An 18,978-nucleotide genomic window follows, 5' to 3' on the forward strand; every position below is an offset into this window, starting at 1 on the left:
TTCCTGCATGATATTCATTCCAATCTAGACCGCAATATTCCAACTGATGCCTTATTTTTGGACTTTGAGAAAGCATTTGATAAAGTACCCCATTCCCGCCTCTTACTCAAACTGTCAGTTTTAAATCTTCACCCGCTTGTCTTCAACTGGATCCGAAGCTTTTTAACAGACCGCATGCAATTCGTTTTCGCTAACGGCTTCTCGTCTACTTACTCGCATGTTCTTTCAGGAGTACCTCAAGGCACAGTCCTGGGCCCATTACTTTTCTTAATATACATTAACGACTTGCCTTCCACAGTAATGTCTACCATACGCCTTTTCGCGGACGATTGTGTAATATACCGCCCTATAACTAACACCGACGACACTGCTGTCCTTCAAAATGACCTTACTAGCATACACCAATGGTGCTCAACGTGGCTAATGTCTCTAAACACTACAAAGACAGTACTACTTTCCTTCCATCGCCGCCGAAATTATACTCCGCATGCTTATAAAATTAATGATTCTGCCGTTACTTCCACTAACTCTTTTAAATACCTTGGTATTAACCTCACTAGCGATTTATCATGGACGTACCACGTCAACCACATAATAAATTCATCTAACCGAACAATTGGCTACCTTCGTCGTAATCTACGCATGGCTCCTTCTTCCTTAAAACTGTTAACTTACAAAGCACTTGTGCGACCTAAACTTGAATACGCTAGTGCTATCTTTGATCCTCATCAAACTAACCTTATCACAGCTCTTGAATCTGTACAGAACCGTGCTACTCGCTTTATCCTATCAAACTACTCAAGATATTCTAGCATATCTGCATTAAAGCTTCAACTTCAACTTCCTTCTCTTGCTTCCCGTCGCCAAATTTCACGCCTCTGCCTTTATCACAAGTTCTTTCATAGTTCACCTCGTGACAGCCAGCTCATCCAACCTGTACGTCGAACATCCCGCACAGGCCATTCTAACAGCGTCATCCCGCATCGTGCCCACACTACTACATTCCAGAAGTCTTTTTTCGTATACACAGCTCGCGACTGGAATGACCTTCCCAGCAGCCTTGCCCTAATCTCCGACCCTGCTCATTTCAAGACTGCCATCGAAGAAGCCTCATCATCTTTGTAATCACTTCACAAAAACTATTGTTAACCGCCGTTCAAGCACCCACCCCTCATGTAATGTCCCATCGGGGGGCCCTTGAGGTTGTAATAAATAAAAAATAAAATAAATAAATAAACACATCCAAAATTTAGAGGCTGTTAGTTGGAGGAACCGGCTTGCCTTCCACTATTTTTTGTTCAAAAAGAATGAACTGTTCAGAGTTCCATATGCGCTAAATACTAATAATGTTGATGAGGCTTCTTGCAATGATCACTTTTTTTTTTCCAGCTAAGAAGTGTAGTCATAGAAAGAGAAAAATCACTTCTTCAAATAGACAAAGGCATGGAAAGATTTGCATTTCACTTCCAACAGAATCAAATTAACAGTTTGTATGCTAGCCCAACCAGGGCCTTTGACAAGGTGAACTTGGCAACCTGCTTTGGACAAGAACGCCTTACAAATGACCCTTTTGCTGCGTTTGCAGCAAAGTACGTCACCTGAGCCTAACTTGTTGGATTTAACGTGCCAAGCACTGACAAGTGGCGCTACATGTCATTTCTCAGCCGTGTTCTGCAAACCATGCTCTTGCTTTCAAGTAAGGATACAAATGCGGTACTGCGCAGCACGCAGTTTAGAAAAATGTCGCAGATAACACAATGCCCGTACTTATAGAACGATTTATATGACCAAAAAGAGTGTGCGGAAATCATCAACTTATACATTTTCAAGCATATGTATACTATATATCCAGGCAACACAGACTGTTGGCCCAATGTTGATACTGCGTTGGCAATGTTGGCCCATCATGGGACCAATTCATGGCCAACACAGTACCAATATTGGGCCATGGTTTGTGACACCTTAGTTGCAAACTGCCTTTTCATGGAGCTTTGCACAAGCTTTTTGATGATTTCACGAGACCCGTAATGTTTCATATGTACTAAAATATTTGAGAAAAGCCTGGCACTGCTGTTTCGCTGACCAGGAAATGGAGAGGAGATGTACATGCATCCCAATAAAATTGGCTTTGCATAACTCTTAAAATCTCTGCTTCTCATCATTTAGAGTGCCAATTATAGTGGGTGCCTTTCTTTGTCTCAAGCAAAAAGTCCTCTTTCAAGCTGTGCCATATTTTGTACATTGAGTGCTTAGCACCCAAAGCCACATAACTTTCTCTAATTCCACAGAAACTGAACTCCTTTAATCACGACAGCAGCAGGCAGCAGTGCTAGACCTTCCTCCAATATCACTATTTGTTGCCAGGGATGCTCCAACTTTATGTACCAAGCCATAAAACCATTTTCCTTTTCCTTCCACTGACCCTTTTCGCCCGTTTCTGCATCGATGTGACTAACAAAAGTTGCAAGTCAATGCCTGCCTTCCCAGCGAGTCTTTGTGTGCAATTTGTTTGACCAATACTGCATTTTTTTTTTCACCCGAAGAGCATTATTTATTCACATGTTGGATGTGATGCTGATGAAGAATGAGTACCTTCACACTGCACTACAACACACATTTCTTCATGCATTCGAACATTAGGATACAGTACCCTTCATTCAGCACTGCATTACATAACTTTTCAAGGATTTCAGCATGAAGCTGCTGCAAAGGAAGCTCTGCTACGAGCCACATATACATTTGCTGTTTGCAGTACCTTCTTACCAAACATGCTGCTAGTACAGCTGACAGTGGCGTACGGAGGCATGGTAGGCCTAAATGAATTGTAATGTGTGCATCACGGCTGCTACTGCATGATGCTCTGGCTAGATTATTTGATCACTGAGCCCAATGACTGTTGCGTGATGCCGGTGATGGCCTCCACGTTTCAATGGAGATGAAATGCAAGGCACTGGTGTACTGTGCTGACGTCGATGCACGTTAAAGAACCTTAGGTGGTTGAAATTATCTGAAACCCTCCATTATATAGCCACCTTTTATAGTCTAAGTAGCTTTGAGACGTAAAGCCCCCCAAATCAATAAACCTATTTTTGCATGCACACATATTCACAGCAAAAGTCAACTTAAGTGAGCAACCCACTACTGCACAAGCTCAGGCTACGGATGAAGGCAGCTACTGAAATACCGCTTGCTCTTCCCAAGCGTTATGACATTGGGTCATGAAGAACACTGTAATGATGAACGAGATTAATTCTGACCACCTGGGGTTCTTCAGCATACGCAGCACACAAGAGGACAGTACCTATGCATTTTTCCTCCATTGAAGTGCAGCCAATGATGTTGGGATCAAACTTGCACATTCTAGCTCCACAGCTGAATGCCGTTGCCACTTTGCAACTGTACCAGCTTTCATTAGTTAATCATTCTTGATAGCTGTGAAGATTAGAACAGATTCCACATGTGCAGCACTGACTATAGCTCTTGCAGTACTTTTCTAAAGAGAGTACACACATACAGAATACAAATCAGTTAGCCTGCGTAGTATGGAACAGTTTAGCACATGCACCCTGCCGGCTGGACATAGTGGGAAAAGTTACACTGTGATTAAAAATTGACTGTTGCGGCAGTATTTCTGGACAAGCTCAAGCAAAAGTGTGAGCAATTAAATATTCAGCTAACCGAGAACCTTTCATTGTTTTCGAGCCGCATCCTGCCTAGCTTAACAATCTGGCCACACGAGTTGTCACAAAATGTTTGGTCCCCGATTCGTTTTTGTGCTAGCGTGAGTATGAGAAGACTTAATAAATGCCACTGGAACCACCATAGAAAGGAGTAAGTCCCAAGATCTTGCTCTTATATTCGCAGGTCTTCAGCCTAAGCAAGAAGTAGTAACCAGTGGTGGTCGCATGATATAAACGAGTGGTGCACTTGTCTCCATTTCAGTCTCGCTTAATATGTCACCTGCAGAAGCTTGGGCAAGTACTCTAGAGGAAATGGCATCACTGAATTAGTGCACACTAAGCTTAACCTCATCAGCAAAGCAGGATCAGAAGCCTTATGACACTGGCATGCTGCAGCTGACTCGTCACTAGGGCCCAGAAATCTAGGCACTAAAAACGACCAGAATAGGAAGCAGTAAGACTTCTGGGAATCAGAAACATGTGTTGAAACAAAAAAAGACACCTTGAGTCGTAATCTTGCAGCAAATTGAAACAGTACTAATAACAAAGTTCACTTTGGCAGCTACTTTACAGCAATGGTGCACAACTTGTCACACTAGTCAAGCGCAGAGGGCTTACACTTTTGAGGCATATGGCAATGAATGGTGTAGTTCGGCTGCAAAACTTCTGAGCTTGGATGTTCCCCAGAGGTGCAACCTTCTACTTTGAAGAACTCCTTTTTCAAGCCACGAGGTTAGTTGTGCTGGCCTTAAACAAAAGGATTTAAGTACAGTCAGCTCATCACTTAATGCAACCGTATGCCTCCATGTAGTACACTAGAACCTCACTAAGGCATACCACTTAATGGTAGTCCTTCTTATGAAGCACTTTCATCAAAGCCCCATCTCCATTTCCATTAAACCTCACGCATCCATTGCCCGTTAACCCAGTTATGCTAATGGCAGTGAGCTGAGAAGTAACGGTCTGGCTCATGGTACAGACAAAGGTTAAATCAAAGGCGAAGTCAAGGTTGAGTCAAAGTCGTGGACAGTCAAGGCTAAGTTACAGACCTTTGCATAGGGCGAGGATGACGCTGAAACGACTTCTCTCTGGGAAGTTGGAAACCGATTTATCTGCCGCCTCCACAGTGCTCCCCGGCTGGCAGCTCAATCCAACTCAATCATGCAGTCTGCTTTTGTGACAAATCAGTGCCTAGCCTTGTCACTTGGCCAACTAGCACCTGCCAAATGCTTGAGATTTTTTGAGGCTGTGAGCGTCAAACAGGGGTGCTATGGTCCTGGCGGTTGCTATGGCAACAGTTAATGACTTTACATGCATCTGATGCTCGGCTTGGGTAGTCCTGCGAGTACTTCTCGGCACACTAAAAACATTTCCAGTGGCCCAAAGTGAATAAAAGCTTCAATGTGTGCTTCCTTTCCAGGATTATATTAAATCTCATCAGGTAGGTGAAGTGAATAAGGGGGTACGGGGCTCTTAAAGGAGTATAATTTAAAAAAAAATTATGTTTTTAAAGAAATAGAATTTTTGGAAACCTATAACCAACTTTCTACATACCTACTAGTTTATTCACTCCCTACGTCATTCATTCCACTTTACAAGGTGAGAAAGAGCTGAATAAATCCGATCTCAGTTGAGTTTTTCTTGAAGCACAAATTTTCGATGTGCTAGTTTACAAGGAGGATATCTTTGCCTCTAAAGCAGAAAGACATGCTTTTTATTTCAAGCATGCTCCGAGGTGATTAAACTTGGGAACAGATTTCTTATTTCATGCTTGGTCGAAAATGTAGTTCCTACATTGTATTCTTTACACTATATTACTATCTAGCCACATGTTTATAATGGTTTGGTTAATTGATTTTCTCTTGTTTCTATAAACAAAGGAGTGAAAATGGAATATAATTTGTAAACTATTAGACATATCAAAAGAGTAATTACATATTTGAAATCGGCACAAAATCTAATTAGGACTGTGCATTTTCATTGTATTTAGCTTAGCTTTAGCTTTAAACAATTTCCACTTGGGGAGTATAGTTTCATTTCACGTGTACTTGGAGTGGAGCGGGCAGGGGGTGAGGGTCCTGTGTGGTATGCCTTAGGAGGTTTTTCCGTACATGTCTAATCTTTGACACAGTCAAAGACTTTTTCCGTCCACTACTGCCTCTCATACCAGCATCTAATCCTCATCTGCTGACTAGTGTGCTTGTTTAGCTTCCATGCACAAAGCTGCCTTTGCTCACTTCAAGCTAGTTGCAATGCAATGGTTGCATGCTGCTGAGTTGACGTTATGCTTGAAGCTAGCCAGTGTCACAACTTCTTATGTCGTAGCATTTCGTCACATTGATTGCTTTCCTTATAAAAAAAGGGGGGAGGGGGGGGGGGAATTTAACAATATGCAAAAAACATGTGCTTGGCTGTTATGCATTATGCAAGATGACTGGAGATAAACTAAAACTGAAACAACCACCACAAGGGCAGGCAAGTTCCAGAATGACGTGCCGGTGTTTGCGAGCACTTGTGAGCTAACGCAGACTTGACACCAGCTTCTAACGGGGACTATTCCAGACACCCTACATCATCATGGCCCCGGCATTTCCAGCATGTAAAAAAAGTATGGAAAAAAAAAAAAAAGAAGCTAATTGTACTTGTCAGAAAAGAAAGTGGGGTGGCGTAGCATGCAAAGAGCAGGCCCTTGAATACAACCTGTATTCAGCAGAAATAATTCAGAACTTGACACCCCAAATGTTTCATTTGAACTACACACAATGGCTGTCATATATCACAAGGCATTTTATACACATTTCACATGCTTTCAACTAGACTTTACAAGAAAACTTGAGCCAGGTAACAACTTGTGCCTTACAACTAGACAGGCATGCTGCAAAAAGTCATACAAATATGTTACAAGTGCAATATGAATACTTCATTTAAGAAAATTCGAAACATCAACATGTTTAAAAATTAGAAGCCGCAAAGGTAACAGTGTTTTGTAGAAGCTCCAGAGATAGTACCCCTCCGATGTGAACTACTTCTTGTAAAACAACCATCAATCTACGGCTCCAAACCTCCCTCGGCTCGTTTAGGCTTCAACGGGGCCCTCTCTGTTAAAGTGTGCTAGTAGTTAACAATTCAGTGGAGCAGCTCAGCAATGAACAGTGATAAACTGCCCTTTGATATCTTGGCTACAACTATCCCGCCTCAAAAAACACTAGTAAAAATAGCCGCATTTTCTTTTCTTCAAAAGCGAAGAGTTCTGGTGCTCCGCAAGTAACGATTGTGCCGCAGAGGCTCCAGCAATGCTCAGCAGTGCTTGAGCCTCGAAAAAGAACAAGCTAGAGAGAAGCTTTTCACCACGTGCACTGCAGCCCCTCTGTAGGAGAGGCCTCTTAACTAACAACTGCCCTCCACTGACTAACAAAAGAAGTAAACAAGCCTAACGGAAAACAAACTTCCAGTGGCTCTACTGGATGAGAAGACGTCGAACACAAGAGCTGTTCACCACCACGAAAAGTGCAGGATCACATGCATAAGCACATTTACAAACATTCGTCGATTGCACTGTAGACATGAATATTAAATATGTTGTCATGCATGCCCGTTTTGTACACATGAACTGAACCGGAAGGGGAAACGGGGGTAGAAGGAGAGAGGCTAAGCGGATGAACGCTGAGGATTTGCACTAGGTCCCGGTTTCAAACTGGCAACACCAAAGGCCCCGCAGCTGGGCCACAGTTCAGCCATTCTGATATCACTGTAGATTATGCATTGCTCGCCTCTGCTAATTCATTGGTCACACAATGCCAAACACTTCTAACACCAAAGCCAGAGATCCTTGGTAAATGCAACCACAGGCTGGTTTGAGCTTTGTCCAATCTAAAACTATGTTCAAAGACTACAACGCGAATCATTGAGCACTGGTAGTATATTATGTAGGTGTGAATGTGTATGTATATATATATATATATATGTATATATATATTTATGTGTGTGTGCGTGCGCATGCGTGTGTTGTGTGTATACATATATATATATATTTATATTTATATAGTAAGTGTTATCTTCCCAACAAGACAATATGAAAATAGCTCCTTCAAGGCTTTCATTTAAGGACTGCACTTGACACTGCCATCATGATGGAGGCGATGGGTAGTGGGGGTAAAACGAAAAACAGAACATGTGAAGCATGTGAGAAAGACTAGAATGTTTTGCACCACAAAACAGGGAGTTTCGCACATTACTTTGGACAAACAATTCTTCTGTTTGTGCAGAAACAGATTCACCTTGAAAAATAATAAAGAAGTGGGATGCTCAACATTGCACAAAAACAAAAAGTCCCAAGAAATGCGAACAAGAACAGCAAAGTATAATTAAAGATCTCACAATGCAACAAACTACTGCCCCAGTGGTCCTAGTCCCGAGGCTCCCGTCCTTAAAGTACACGTGAGCCTCAAGAGGCAACAACAAGAGGCACAAGAGCACAGCCTCAAACAAGTGTCTGTGTGCCGGCCGCCTCCTGAAGGAGGGGGAGGAGGAAGGAGAGGAGGAGAAGCAGCAGCAGCGGCAGCAGCAGCCTTGTTGCTTTGGTCCCTACCACAGACCAGACTGCACTGCCCACTGTATTGCACTGGCCACAGGTTCTTCTGTCCACCTGTACACAAGCACTGGCACTAGGATGGCCTACGATACTCTCACAGAGTGTTCTCCGATATGCGATGAGTCTGTAAAGCAGCAGCAGCACATGTTGTCATGGGTCACTATGTGTCTTCCGACTCGTAGCTGTCGTCTTGTCGTTCTGACCCTTGGAAACTCGATCCTGGAGAGGAGAGAGGACAGAACCACAGTGTTACATCCCAATCTGTGCTCTCATAGAAAGCACTTACAACACTCGAGAACTGCTCAAGAGGAAGAATTTCATTTTGCCCAGATGCCACATGCTGTACTGCACGCAACTGGGCCGTGTCAGGATTGTTAACCTGATTTGTCAAGTCAAGCCTCGTGGGAAACAGTTTGATGCATATCCACTTGCAATTCGTGGTTTTGGTTTATAGTTGGGTTTGACTCCTCAGGCTATGAGAGATGCTGCTGTGGAGGCCTCCCTCCATATAATTCTGACCACCTGGTGTTATTCATATGCACCGAAATCGCACAGTACACCGGCACCTTGCATTTTGCCTCCATCGAAATGTGGCCGCTGCAGCTGGGATCAAACCCAGGTTCCCTGGCCCTGTGGAGTTTTATGAGGCTAACAAAACAAATGCAGCCAAACTGAATAAACTGCCACTGAAAATTTCTTCTTTCACTGCCGATCACTTATTTGGGACCGTGGCCAGAAGCACCAATGCTGTTAATCAGAAACAGTGGTGCACAATTCGAGTCCTCTCATGCTGAACTGATATACGCGCTCAAATTGTCACAAACTGACTACTACTAAAAATTAATCTCCCTGTGTGCCTGGCATGCGGTATGTACAAAAGGGCACAAGTTTTAGCACTCTAATAATGATTACATATTATATGTATGAAGATGGAATATGAAGCACTTGGCACTTAGACAGTAATCGCTCTACTAGGAAGCAGCAGCAACAAGAATAATGATTTGTGCAGCGTACATACAAGTGACATTCTATTTGCGTCGTAAACAGAACTGTCACTGATGCAAGCAAGTTCATGAGGCTAGTATACACCTGCTTTTTTTCCACAATCCTAGCAAACCAAACGTGTGGCATGCACCCTCTGCAGTAGATCCATTGTCGCTTAAGAGGCGACAAGGCTCTTGGAACAACTTATTTTTAAGCTCTGTGTAATGAAAATGCATACTTTTGATCAGTTCCTTTATGCTGATTTCAAATAAGCAATCACTTTTCCGATGTGTCAATTAGTTCTTAAAATATTTACAATTTCATTTCTTTTCTTTTATATAAATGACAAAGAGAAAAAAAAAACTCATCAGACAACTATTATTAACATATGGCTAGATAGTACAGAGCATAGGGAACACAACGTAGGAGCTCCTTTTTTGATCGAGGCAATGTTCATCGTTTTACAACCTGTTATGTTCGACGTGGGGAAAAGCGATTGATGAAGAATTTTAATTAATGCCTGCAAGAAAATTACCAAGAAAAAAAAAAAGGAGAAATCTGTTCCCAACACTGTATAGTTTGATTAACCTAGGAGCACACTGCAATAAAAATAATTCCTTTGTTTGCTCTAGATTTCAAGTTATCCTTCTTGTACACTAGAAAAAAGTCAAAATTTTTGTGTTCTGAGAAAACGAGAAAAACAAGCAAAGACGAGATTTCAGTAAGTATGTAGGAGACGGGATGTAAAATTTGGAAATGTCATTTTCGAAAAGTCGATTTGTTCCGCGATTTTCGGCTACTCAGAGTCCACCCTTAAAGTCTAGCCTAGCTGTGTTCTCTGCTCAAATGCCCAGCTCTGCAACAGAGTGCAGGAGCACGTATCCCTCCAACGAAGTGCAGATTGCACCCACCTTGACTGTTTGCCATGTGCCAACCGTGGGCTGCCTCTGGCCCATGGATGAGAGCGTCCCCCTGCAGGTCGTGGGGCTCTCGCTTGATCTTGACGAGGCAGTCGGAGCCCAGATACAAGTTAGGCTCCACTAGGCGAGAGAGGGACAGGGCGTCCTGCTTGCCTTCCGTGAACCCTGCCAGCTTGGCTGTGCGGCGCGCTGCATATGAGGCAAAGAACTCGCCCAGTTCCTGCACCGACATGGCCGTGATGTGCGGTGAGAAGCGCTCGAAGAACGTCTGCAGTTCCCGCTGGCCGTCTTCCTCCGTCATCAGCGTGTTAATGCACACAAAGTGGTCCATCTGTGCAAAAAAAAAAAAACAACAACAATACAAGAGGCATCATTCACGAGAATAAGCTGCATTAAACCATTTTATTAACACAGTTAACACCGATTTCCAGAAACGTTGCTGGTACAGTTGTTTATTTTGTATATCATCAAAAAAGAAAAAAAAAAAAAACAAAAACAAAACCGGTTTGCAGGAACAAAGAAAATATGCTCTAAACAAAGAATACACACTCATACAGGCTTATTAACCGCTGACGGGATTTAACCGCGGCCAAACATCCCACCACAGTGGTAACAATGGTGATCATTAAGTCATGATGCGCACTGCACTGCTGGCCATCCCGGCACTGTTACTGTAAGGGCAGTACTTAAGGGCTTAAGAATGCCGCTGAGGCGAACAGATTCGTACCATCCCCATAATACAGCGAGAGTTTGAAACAATGAAAATTATCCGCACAGGACATAAAGCACTCTGGACAGAGAATTTTACACATTCGTATGAAGCACGATCACACAGAGGTTGTAGTGTAAAGCAGGATTGGAGAAGGGCAATGCAATACTGGCAACCTGCACTGTTTTTCTCAAAGACTGCTAAAATTTTAGCCACCACAAAAAAAAGTTTGTTACAGTGCTGGGCAGCAGCATAGGCTAAGCACTTCCTCAATGAGTCTTCTCCAGAACTTAAAAATTATACCATTGGAGAAAGGATACAGTACAACACTGCTATAATAAACTTGGATAAAGTAAAAACTTTGACATAGTAAAGTGTAACTGAAGTCCCAGTCTGTCTTCTATAGACGACTGTATGTTATTTCTCCTTTATAATAAAAACATTTTTGATAAAAATCGGTTATGGTTATAATAAAGTGCGCCTGGCCTTGGTGACATACTTCTCACGAAATGACATCGCCGTATGCACGTTACCTAGGATCGTGAGCCAAAATTATAAATTGGCTTTACCACCAGGCTCACGAGATCTGAGAAGAAGCCAACTATAAGTGGGCCTCAGAGACTTGAGGAAAAGCATGTGGTGCGTACAAAAAAATAAAATAAAATATGTAAAGCTGGCAACGAACAAGGATAGAAGGCAGTGCAGTGTGTTGAAGAAATAGATGAGTAAATGTGCAATGAGAAGTAGGGAGAGGAAGAAAGGGGAAATATTCTCAGCATTGTGTAGCGCGAAGCACGGGGCAGCGGTAGAAAGAAGGGGAGGCATAGAGAGTGCGGTTTTACCACACTAGACTGTCACGCACAGTGGGAGATGATGCCATGTTTATGCCAGGACTTGGTTTCCACATGAAATCAAACTCAGTTGTATTTGCAGCCACACTGCATTCATACTACAGAGATACTTCAAGACATAAGCAAAAAATCCTACAACTAAAAAAAAAAAAAAAGGTATTTCAGTTTTTTTGTTTCATAAAGCAGCAAGACGTGTTTAGAAAGTAGTCATTTAATTACCGGACAGCATCTTCAAGGTCATGTCACACTCGACAACTGATATAGTAAAGACCCTGATATACTGTATGAACTGAAATATGTTGTTTCTTTTTTTCTAAAAAAAAAAAAAAAGAATCACGCTAATGTCGCCTTCTGTCTTATACAGCGGTTTAACAGAATCTGAGGCACAGTCTGGCCTGCTCGTGAATCCAATCATAAACGGACAGCAGTATCGACATCCTGCAGTTGTTGCCTTTTTTTTTTCATCCCAAACACCGCGTGCGCTCTTTCGTTCGACCTATGAGAGTACAAAATGCCTCTTTAGCAATGAATAATGCCATGTGGAGGCAGTTTACAGTGGCTTTACAGAAAAAGAGGCAACATGGTCGCTCTCTCAGCGACAGTATGGCATTTCAGAAAAGAGTGTGCGGTGCCGTGGACATGGTCAGCTGTTTGCATGCAACCTTTCAAGAAATGCTGCGTAAGCAACACGCTTGATGGAACTAGATTACACACTCTGGGAGGTGTCGAGCAGTAAAGAGTAGTTTTCTGACAACGCTGCTGAAAGTTTGGAAGTGAGATCCGTAGCTCCAGTGATGCAGGGACACAGCCAATGTTGTTAATATATGTGCTTCTCCATTTTTTTTCTTTTTTAATTCTTTTTGCTCTTCAAGGTAAGGGCATTGAACTATATTCCCATTCGACCTATAATACGGTTTATACGATACTAAGGATTTTCGCCAGTTCCGAGTGACTTTACTACAAACTAGTTCTACTGTAATCAGGTGCTTCAGGAAAGCTCAGGAGTGATATGAACGTACAGTGTGGCATTTTACTGCCTTAAACATCATTCTGAACATTCTTAGACAAAGATCCTGCAAGGCCGTGGAGAAACGCAATTTGATGAGAGGCCCCATGTATCCCAGATGCACCGCAAAAAGCGTTTTGGAAGTCGCATGTCATTCCTGAGCCCACTTAAGACCCAAATACAGTCAAACCTCGATATAACGAACACGCATATAATGAATTATCGAATATATCGAACTCTTCCAAAATATTTTTGTCAAACACATGTATTTTTAATTCCCCATAGCGAACGCGAACGGATATTACGAACTTCGCGACGTAGGAGGCAGGCTTCGTTGGACTACATATGTGTTGTGCGGCGCAGCAAACGTTCAGGACTACCTCGCAGGCGCAGACAGCGCCACAGATGCCACGACGGCATTGGGAGTTGAAAGCCAAGGAAATCTATGGCCTCCGAGATCACCTCCGCGCGCCTGTTTGCATCTCACAATTGCTGACAGCACCGCTTCAGCAGCAGCGGCAGCGGCGCGATCGAATGTTGCTTTTGCCTTTTTCATTTTTGCGCCTTTCGCGTTTTTTGGTTTTAGTGTTAGCAGCGGCGTCGCGGCATGGCTGTCGTAGCGCTCGGCGGAGGCTGCGTCGGTCGTCGTGTAGAGTGTGGTGCGCGGGTGTGCATAGTTCTGTGATGGCGGTGAACGTGAAAAAAAGAGCAGCACTGACGTTAAAGACCACGCTCAAGATAAAATCAGGGCCTTCAAGGCAGTTTACAAGAGGAGACTGATCGACACTCTTCTCGTGAAGCAGGACTTGAAGATCAACTTGCTGGGAGCATTAAAGCGGCATGGGACAGTGTGAAAGGCGAAACGATTGACAACTGCTTTCGGCATGCAGGTTTTGTTCCAGCAAAGGCCCGTGCATGAAATGACGATGGGGACGATACCGACGAAGCAAAAGCAGAGCTCTGCGAGCTCGATGAGCCTGGAACGATTTTTCGCGTTCTGTTAGTGACATGCCCGCAACAATGACTGTAGAGGACTTTGTAGGTGGCGACGACATTGCGGCGACCACGGCTGTACTGACGGACGCCGAAATCACTGTGGAAGTTTCTGAACATCCCGCAGACGAAGCTCAGGCTGCCCCTGCAGACGATGAGAACATTCCAACTTCACAAGAAGCGCTTGCTGCATTGGATTTACTGCGCCGCCACTGCAGTGCTATTGAGAGCAGTGGGTTTGCCCTTGTTGAGTGTTTGCAAACTGTGGAACAGGGAGTGATACAAAACGCGACAAAAAAGCAGGCCGCGTTAACGCAGTTCTTCGCGCGTAAATAAATGGACGTGACCCAAGTAGGCACCCTCCGAGTTGCTGTGCCTTCTCTGATTGAATTTTGCTGCTCTTGCATGTATTTTCTATGAAATTTTATATTACGAATTATGGATAGAGCGAACTATTTTCCAATTTTTTAAACTGTTCATTATAACGAGGTTTCACTGTAGTAGCAACAGTGCTACTGTTTAAGGGCAGCATGTAAGCCAGCACGCAAGAAGCAATCGTGCGGGCAATGGAGAGGCAAAAGAGAAGAGCGAGCTGCCCCATGCGATATAATTCTATGCTAGAGTCGACTTCACGGAAACAGATGTCATGGCGTCCTCTCAGATTTCCTTCCTTGTGTAAGACAGTGCAACAGCATTATGCAAAACTACTTAATTTTCACTGCATGAATAAGTGATTCTTCCAGTATGCAGTAAAAGCTTGTTCACTCGAACTTCTAAGGACTGGAAATAAGTACATATTATTCTTAAGTTCGTAAGCAGACCGAAAAGAACCACTTGCATTACAATTAATTTCTTTGGTGAAAGGATGGGCAATGGTAGCCTTCTTTCCAGAAAAAAGGAACGGACAATTTAGTTTTCACACTGTTGGGAGCATCAAAGCAGAAGTGAGCACAATGGTAAGGGCTCCCCAGCATTCTTTGTGATGTGACGCGGTATAGTGCCAGTCACCACCCCAGAGGCAGCTTTGAGTCACGTTTGAGGTGGCTTCAACGCATAAAGAACTAAATGACACTAGGCGAGTGCATGCTTCTAGAGCAGCAATGCGCAACCGATAGCCAGAGTTGCCACAAGCTGGCACAAACAGTGCGAAGTTGATAAAAGTGAAACTTAAATCACCATATTTTTGCAAACCTAAACCCCCCTTCCCCCCCCTTTTCTAACCCCTCCCCCCTTCACATCTTGCAAGGAATTTTTGTTTTCTTATTTTTGAAAAAGAAATTTGCATGCGAATCTAAGCATCCCTTTTTCCAAGGCAGAGCGCGTGCGTATCCAAGGTGACAAATCACACTTTCTCACTCTGTCGTAGAGGGAGAGCTGTTCACAGTCCTGAAATGGCGCGGCGTCTGTGGCATGAATAAAGTCACTTCAGGCATGATCTCCAGCTTCACATGCTGATGTGTTACGACACTACATAACAGAAGGTGGCACACAGTGCAAATAACTGACCAAAAGTGCACCGATAACTCTGGCAACGTGTGGTCAAGTGAGCCTGGTACCGCCGGTACTCGGCAAATTTCAAGTGCATCGCAGACACACGTTGCTTAGCTTGGTGTCTGTCGTTTCAGAGACAAAAGTGAGCTCAGAACAAGTCTGTACAGGGCTGCCTACAGCTTGAAGTTTAGGCAAACTGCAAATGCGTTAACCGAAAATTGTTGTGCAGTTTGAGAGGCAAATAAATTATTTCTTGGGCTCGTCTAGTCAAGATATCACCACGTAAAGGCATTGTGATACTAGGCCGCCCATTTTTCATCACCATGCCGTTGTGCGCATGTCACTGATGCACGGCCGACCCTACAGCCTGCAATTCAGGTTTGAGTACTATTTTGACAATCACTTTCTGTACCGGTTATACTTGGACTTAGCTTTCGGTGTGAGACTCTGGCGTCCGTCTGACAAATTAGTGGGGGTCCGATTAACAAGTTTTTAGTTACAAGTCACGTGAAACAAACAAACAAACAAACAAACACAAACACACAAACACACACACACACACACACACACACACACACACACACACACACACACACACACACACACACACACACACGAAACAGAGAACAGGCAGCCGCTGCCATGGCCACCAATCCTACCCGCTAGCTGTTGTGGCTGTCACAGTGCCAATTTGGTTTCTGCCTGTGTTCCAGGGTGACAATGATGCTGCAACCGATGCTATACTGGCACCTCATCCCAGTCCTTAACGTAATGTCCAATTTCAGCTTAATTAAAGGCTTTCCCTCTAAACAGTCTGTGAAATGTTTTAGAGGATTCTCCATATGCTAGACGACAAATATCGATGTTGCAAAATTTCAATTATATGCGAAGTAGACTGCAGATTTTACCAACTTTGTTACATCGAGGTTTAGCTGCAGTCTGCAAAGTTGTGAGAGCTGACATAGTGGAGAGAACAGCTTTATTCGACATTTGGAAGCAGTTTTTCCTCTTGAACTGTGCAGGTGGGCTAGTCACCGGAAAAGCTAAATAAACCTAGTTGCAAGCAGCATTTGCATCATCCAATTCTGCTATCCTTTATCTCTATACCTGGACATTTAAAGTTCGGTTCATCATACCAACTAGCTCATTTGTTAAGTGCAAGAACAAATTTTTTATGCACTTCCATGAAGTGCATTCTGTGTTCAAAGGTTCAACACAGTCAACTCACAATAACCCAGCATGAAAAATAAATAAATAAATACATGGACAAACAGCACGAAAAACCTAATGTATACAGGAGATAAGTACAAACCCAACTGCAGTCAGAACTTGTGCACTGACACTACACGAAGCTGCCGCACTTGCCTGCATGGTGGCCTGGTCGTACTGCAGGTATCCCGAAGAACGGAGGAAAATAAACGAATCGTCACGAGTCCTCAGACGATACACAACAACACCTTTCCCTGAGTTGCTGGCAAACATTTGTTTCTGTGCAAACATGGCGATGGCCATGTCACTTGGGTGCAGGTACTTGTGGGCTGAGACTCCCAACACCTCGTGGGGGAGGTGACCCGTTAGAGTAGACAGCCTGCACACAGAGGTAAGGAGGGGGGTCAGGAGCGGGCAACACGGAACCGATCACTACAGGTGCCAAGACACCAGCCAGAGCTCACAAGCGATAAGGCACAAAGTAACCAGAGTAATGTGAGGCTGATCTGCTTGCATTAAGTGGCCTCTGTAATGCCTTACAACCTGCTAAATATTAACTTCTGAGCTTCCACTTCCACGCATAAAGTTTATTACACTTTGAATTAAAATGGCTTGAAATGACACCTGATGCACAGCTATCAGTTCAGGCTCAGTAAACACGGTAAACACATATATGCTTAGTCCAATTACGTAATTTACACCTATGACACCAGCCTTTTATTGGCACTGATGGAGGCGACCTTGTAAAACTAGGAAACTGAACACTTCGTAAGTTATAATCATGGTCACCTGAAAATTCATTATTAATCATCATGATCCTCACTATACCCACTGCAGGGCAAAGGCCCCTCCAACATGCCTCCAATTACCCCTAATTATTATTAATCAATCACTCAAAAACCAAAGCTGTCCTTTTTTCAGCAATATCTGCACTGCAAAACAGCACGGAGCAGAGGACCACCCCAGACTGAATACAGTCACCTGGGTTACTTTACTCCATAATATTTCCTCACATCACCTACAATGAAATGTGGTCACCACTTAGACAGTAGCAGACACACCAAGACATGCATAGCTGCGAGAATGTCAGTGGTGCAAACAAGAATGTGTATTGTGTGTTCCATCGAGTTGGTCCCTTAACTACTTTTCTTCTTCTTTTTTGTTTTTTTTTAACTGCTGTACTTGTATCACTTTTCGTAAACTTGACTGCAATATGGCCATGATACTGAAGCAAAAGCAATAACGAAAATGCACAGCAGGAAAAAAAAAAAATATATACAGGAGTCATCCTCGCCACCCTATAGTACATGCACAGTTCCATTCACTATGATTTGCAACAAGCAATGACGCGGTCATAGCTTTGGTCACAGTCTAATGGAATGTTGGTGATGAACAAGACCTATGCACCTAGCTTGTAACAGTGTGTAGACATTTCTGTATTGAAACCTGACGAGGCACTAGCTGCAGAGCAGTCGCTGCTAGTTCGTTACACGTCACAGTGAGTGCAACTGTACAATGCACAAACATGCATGCACCATGGGCTTGACACTCAGCGACAGTTCCTGCTACCTTGCCATGGCTGCGGAATCGACTGGTTGTCACTTAGTTGACAATGTTTTGCAGTGGTGGCCTTAATACGCTGATCGAGCCTGATTGTGCTGTTTTATACATCAACTGCACCAGCAATGCACATCCTTTTGGGCTGCCGAATGAGTATACGATATGGAAGCCATGCTGCTGAAAGGAGGATTCAGCTCTTGGCTCTCTGCATTTTCCTTCGCACAGTTCACTCTTGCGGACACGGTGGGGGGCCTGTAACGTTTTTCATATTATCTTGTTGTGTGTTGTGGTATTCTGTTAATGCCTTCAATGTTAACGGGACCAGGGTATCGGTTAAGATAAAATGCAAGTTTTGATCAGGATGAGTAGCTGAATAGGAAGGAGGTGCAATGAACAGAATGCTGAAATGAATTATGTGCCGGGAGATGCTAAAGCACAGGACTATAGTGCTTCTCACCTGTGGTCCGCAAAAATTATGGTGCCATCGAGCTTGTGCCGCGTCACATACTCGTCTTGGCAGGCCTCTCGCAGTGAAAGCTCCTTGTATGGGTTGGTGTTGACCAGCCGAACGAATGTCTTGAAGAGGCAGTTTGGACCCGGACCCTCAGTTTTGTCCGAGGCCGGTCCAGTCAGGTGGCCCACCACCTGAATGACCTGCACATTGCATAATAATAACAATAATGCATCATTTAATATCTACTCAAGGGAAAAACTGGGCTAGCTCAGGTGGAACAACTCCGAGAGTAAAAGTTTGAACTTGCACGCATGCACACACAGATACGGTTAACTGTGGCAAAGAGTAGCTAGGCTGAAAAGAAGTGTGTCTACTTGGCAAGTGAGGAATGATTACAGGAAGAGCCCTTCATACTGACATTGCATCTGGACACTCCATGACTCATTTATATGTGAGTCATACCCCCCATCTGATTCACTATGATTAAATAACTCAAATGAAGAAACCACATTTCCCATGAATATTGGGAT

At 43.6% G+C, this 18,978-nt stretch overlaps 1 protein-coding gene across 2 annotated transcripts in view; it reads right to left on the bottom strand.

Annotated features, from left to right (window-relative positions):
- Positions 1 to 6,443: 6,443 nt before the first annotated feature.
- LOC146190957 (protein cycle-like) overlaps positions 6,444 to 18,978 on the bottom strand; it is a 37,482-nt gene continuing 24,947 nt past the window's right edge. For both annotated transcript variants that reach the window (XM_084601361.1, XM_084601362.1), the window contains exons 7-10: positions 18,452 to 18,648; positions 16,591 to 16,813; positions 10,167 to 10,506; positions 6,444 to 8,490 (exon numbers count right to left, since the gene is read on the bottom strand). In XM_084601361.1, the coding sequence (XP_084457487.1) occupies positions 8,432 to 8,490; positions 10,167 to 10,506; positions 16,591 to 16,813; positions 18,452 to 18,648 (819 nt within the window). In that variant the 3' untranslated portion in view covers positions 6,444 to 8,431. The remainder of the gene's footprint in view (positions 8,491 to 10,166; positions 10,507 to 16,590; positions 16,814 to 18,451; positions 18,649 to 18,978) is intronic.

This window comes from Amblyomma maculatum, chromosome 4 (assembly GCF_055883805.1).
Source record: "Amblyomma maculatum isolate TAMU_Amacu chromosome 4, ASM5588380v1, whole genome shotgun sequence".
Lineage (NCBI taxonomy): Eukaryota > Metazoa > Arthropoda > Arachnida > Ixodida > Ixodidae > Amblyomma > Amblyomma maculatum.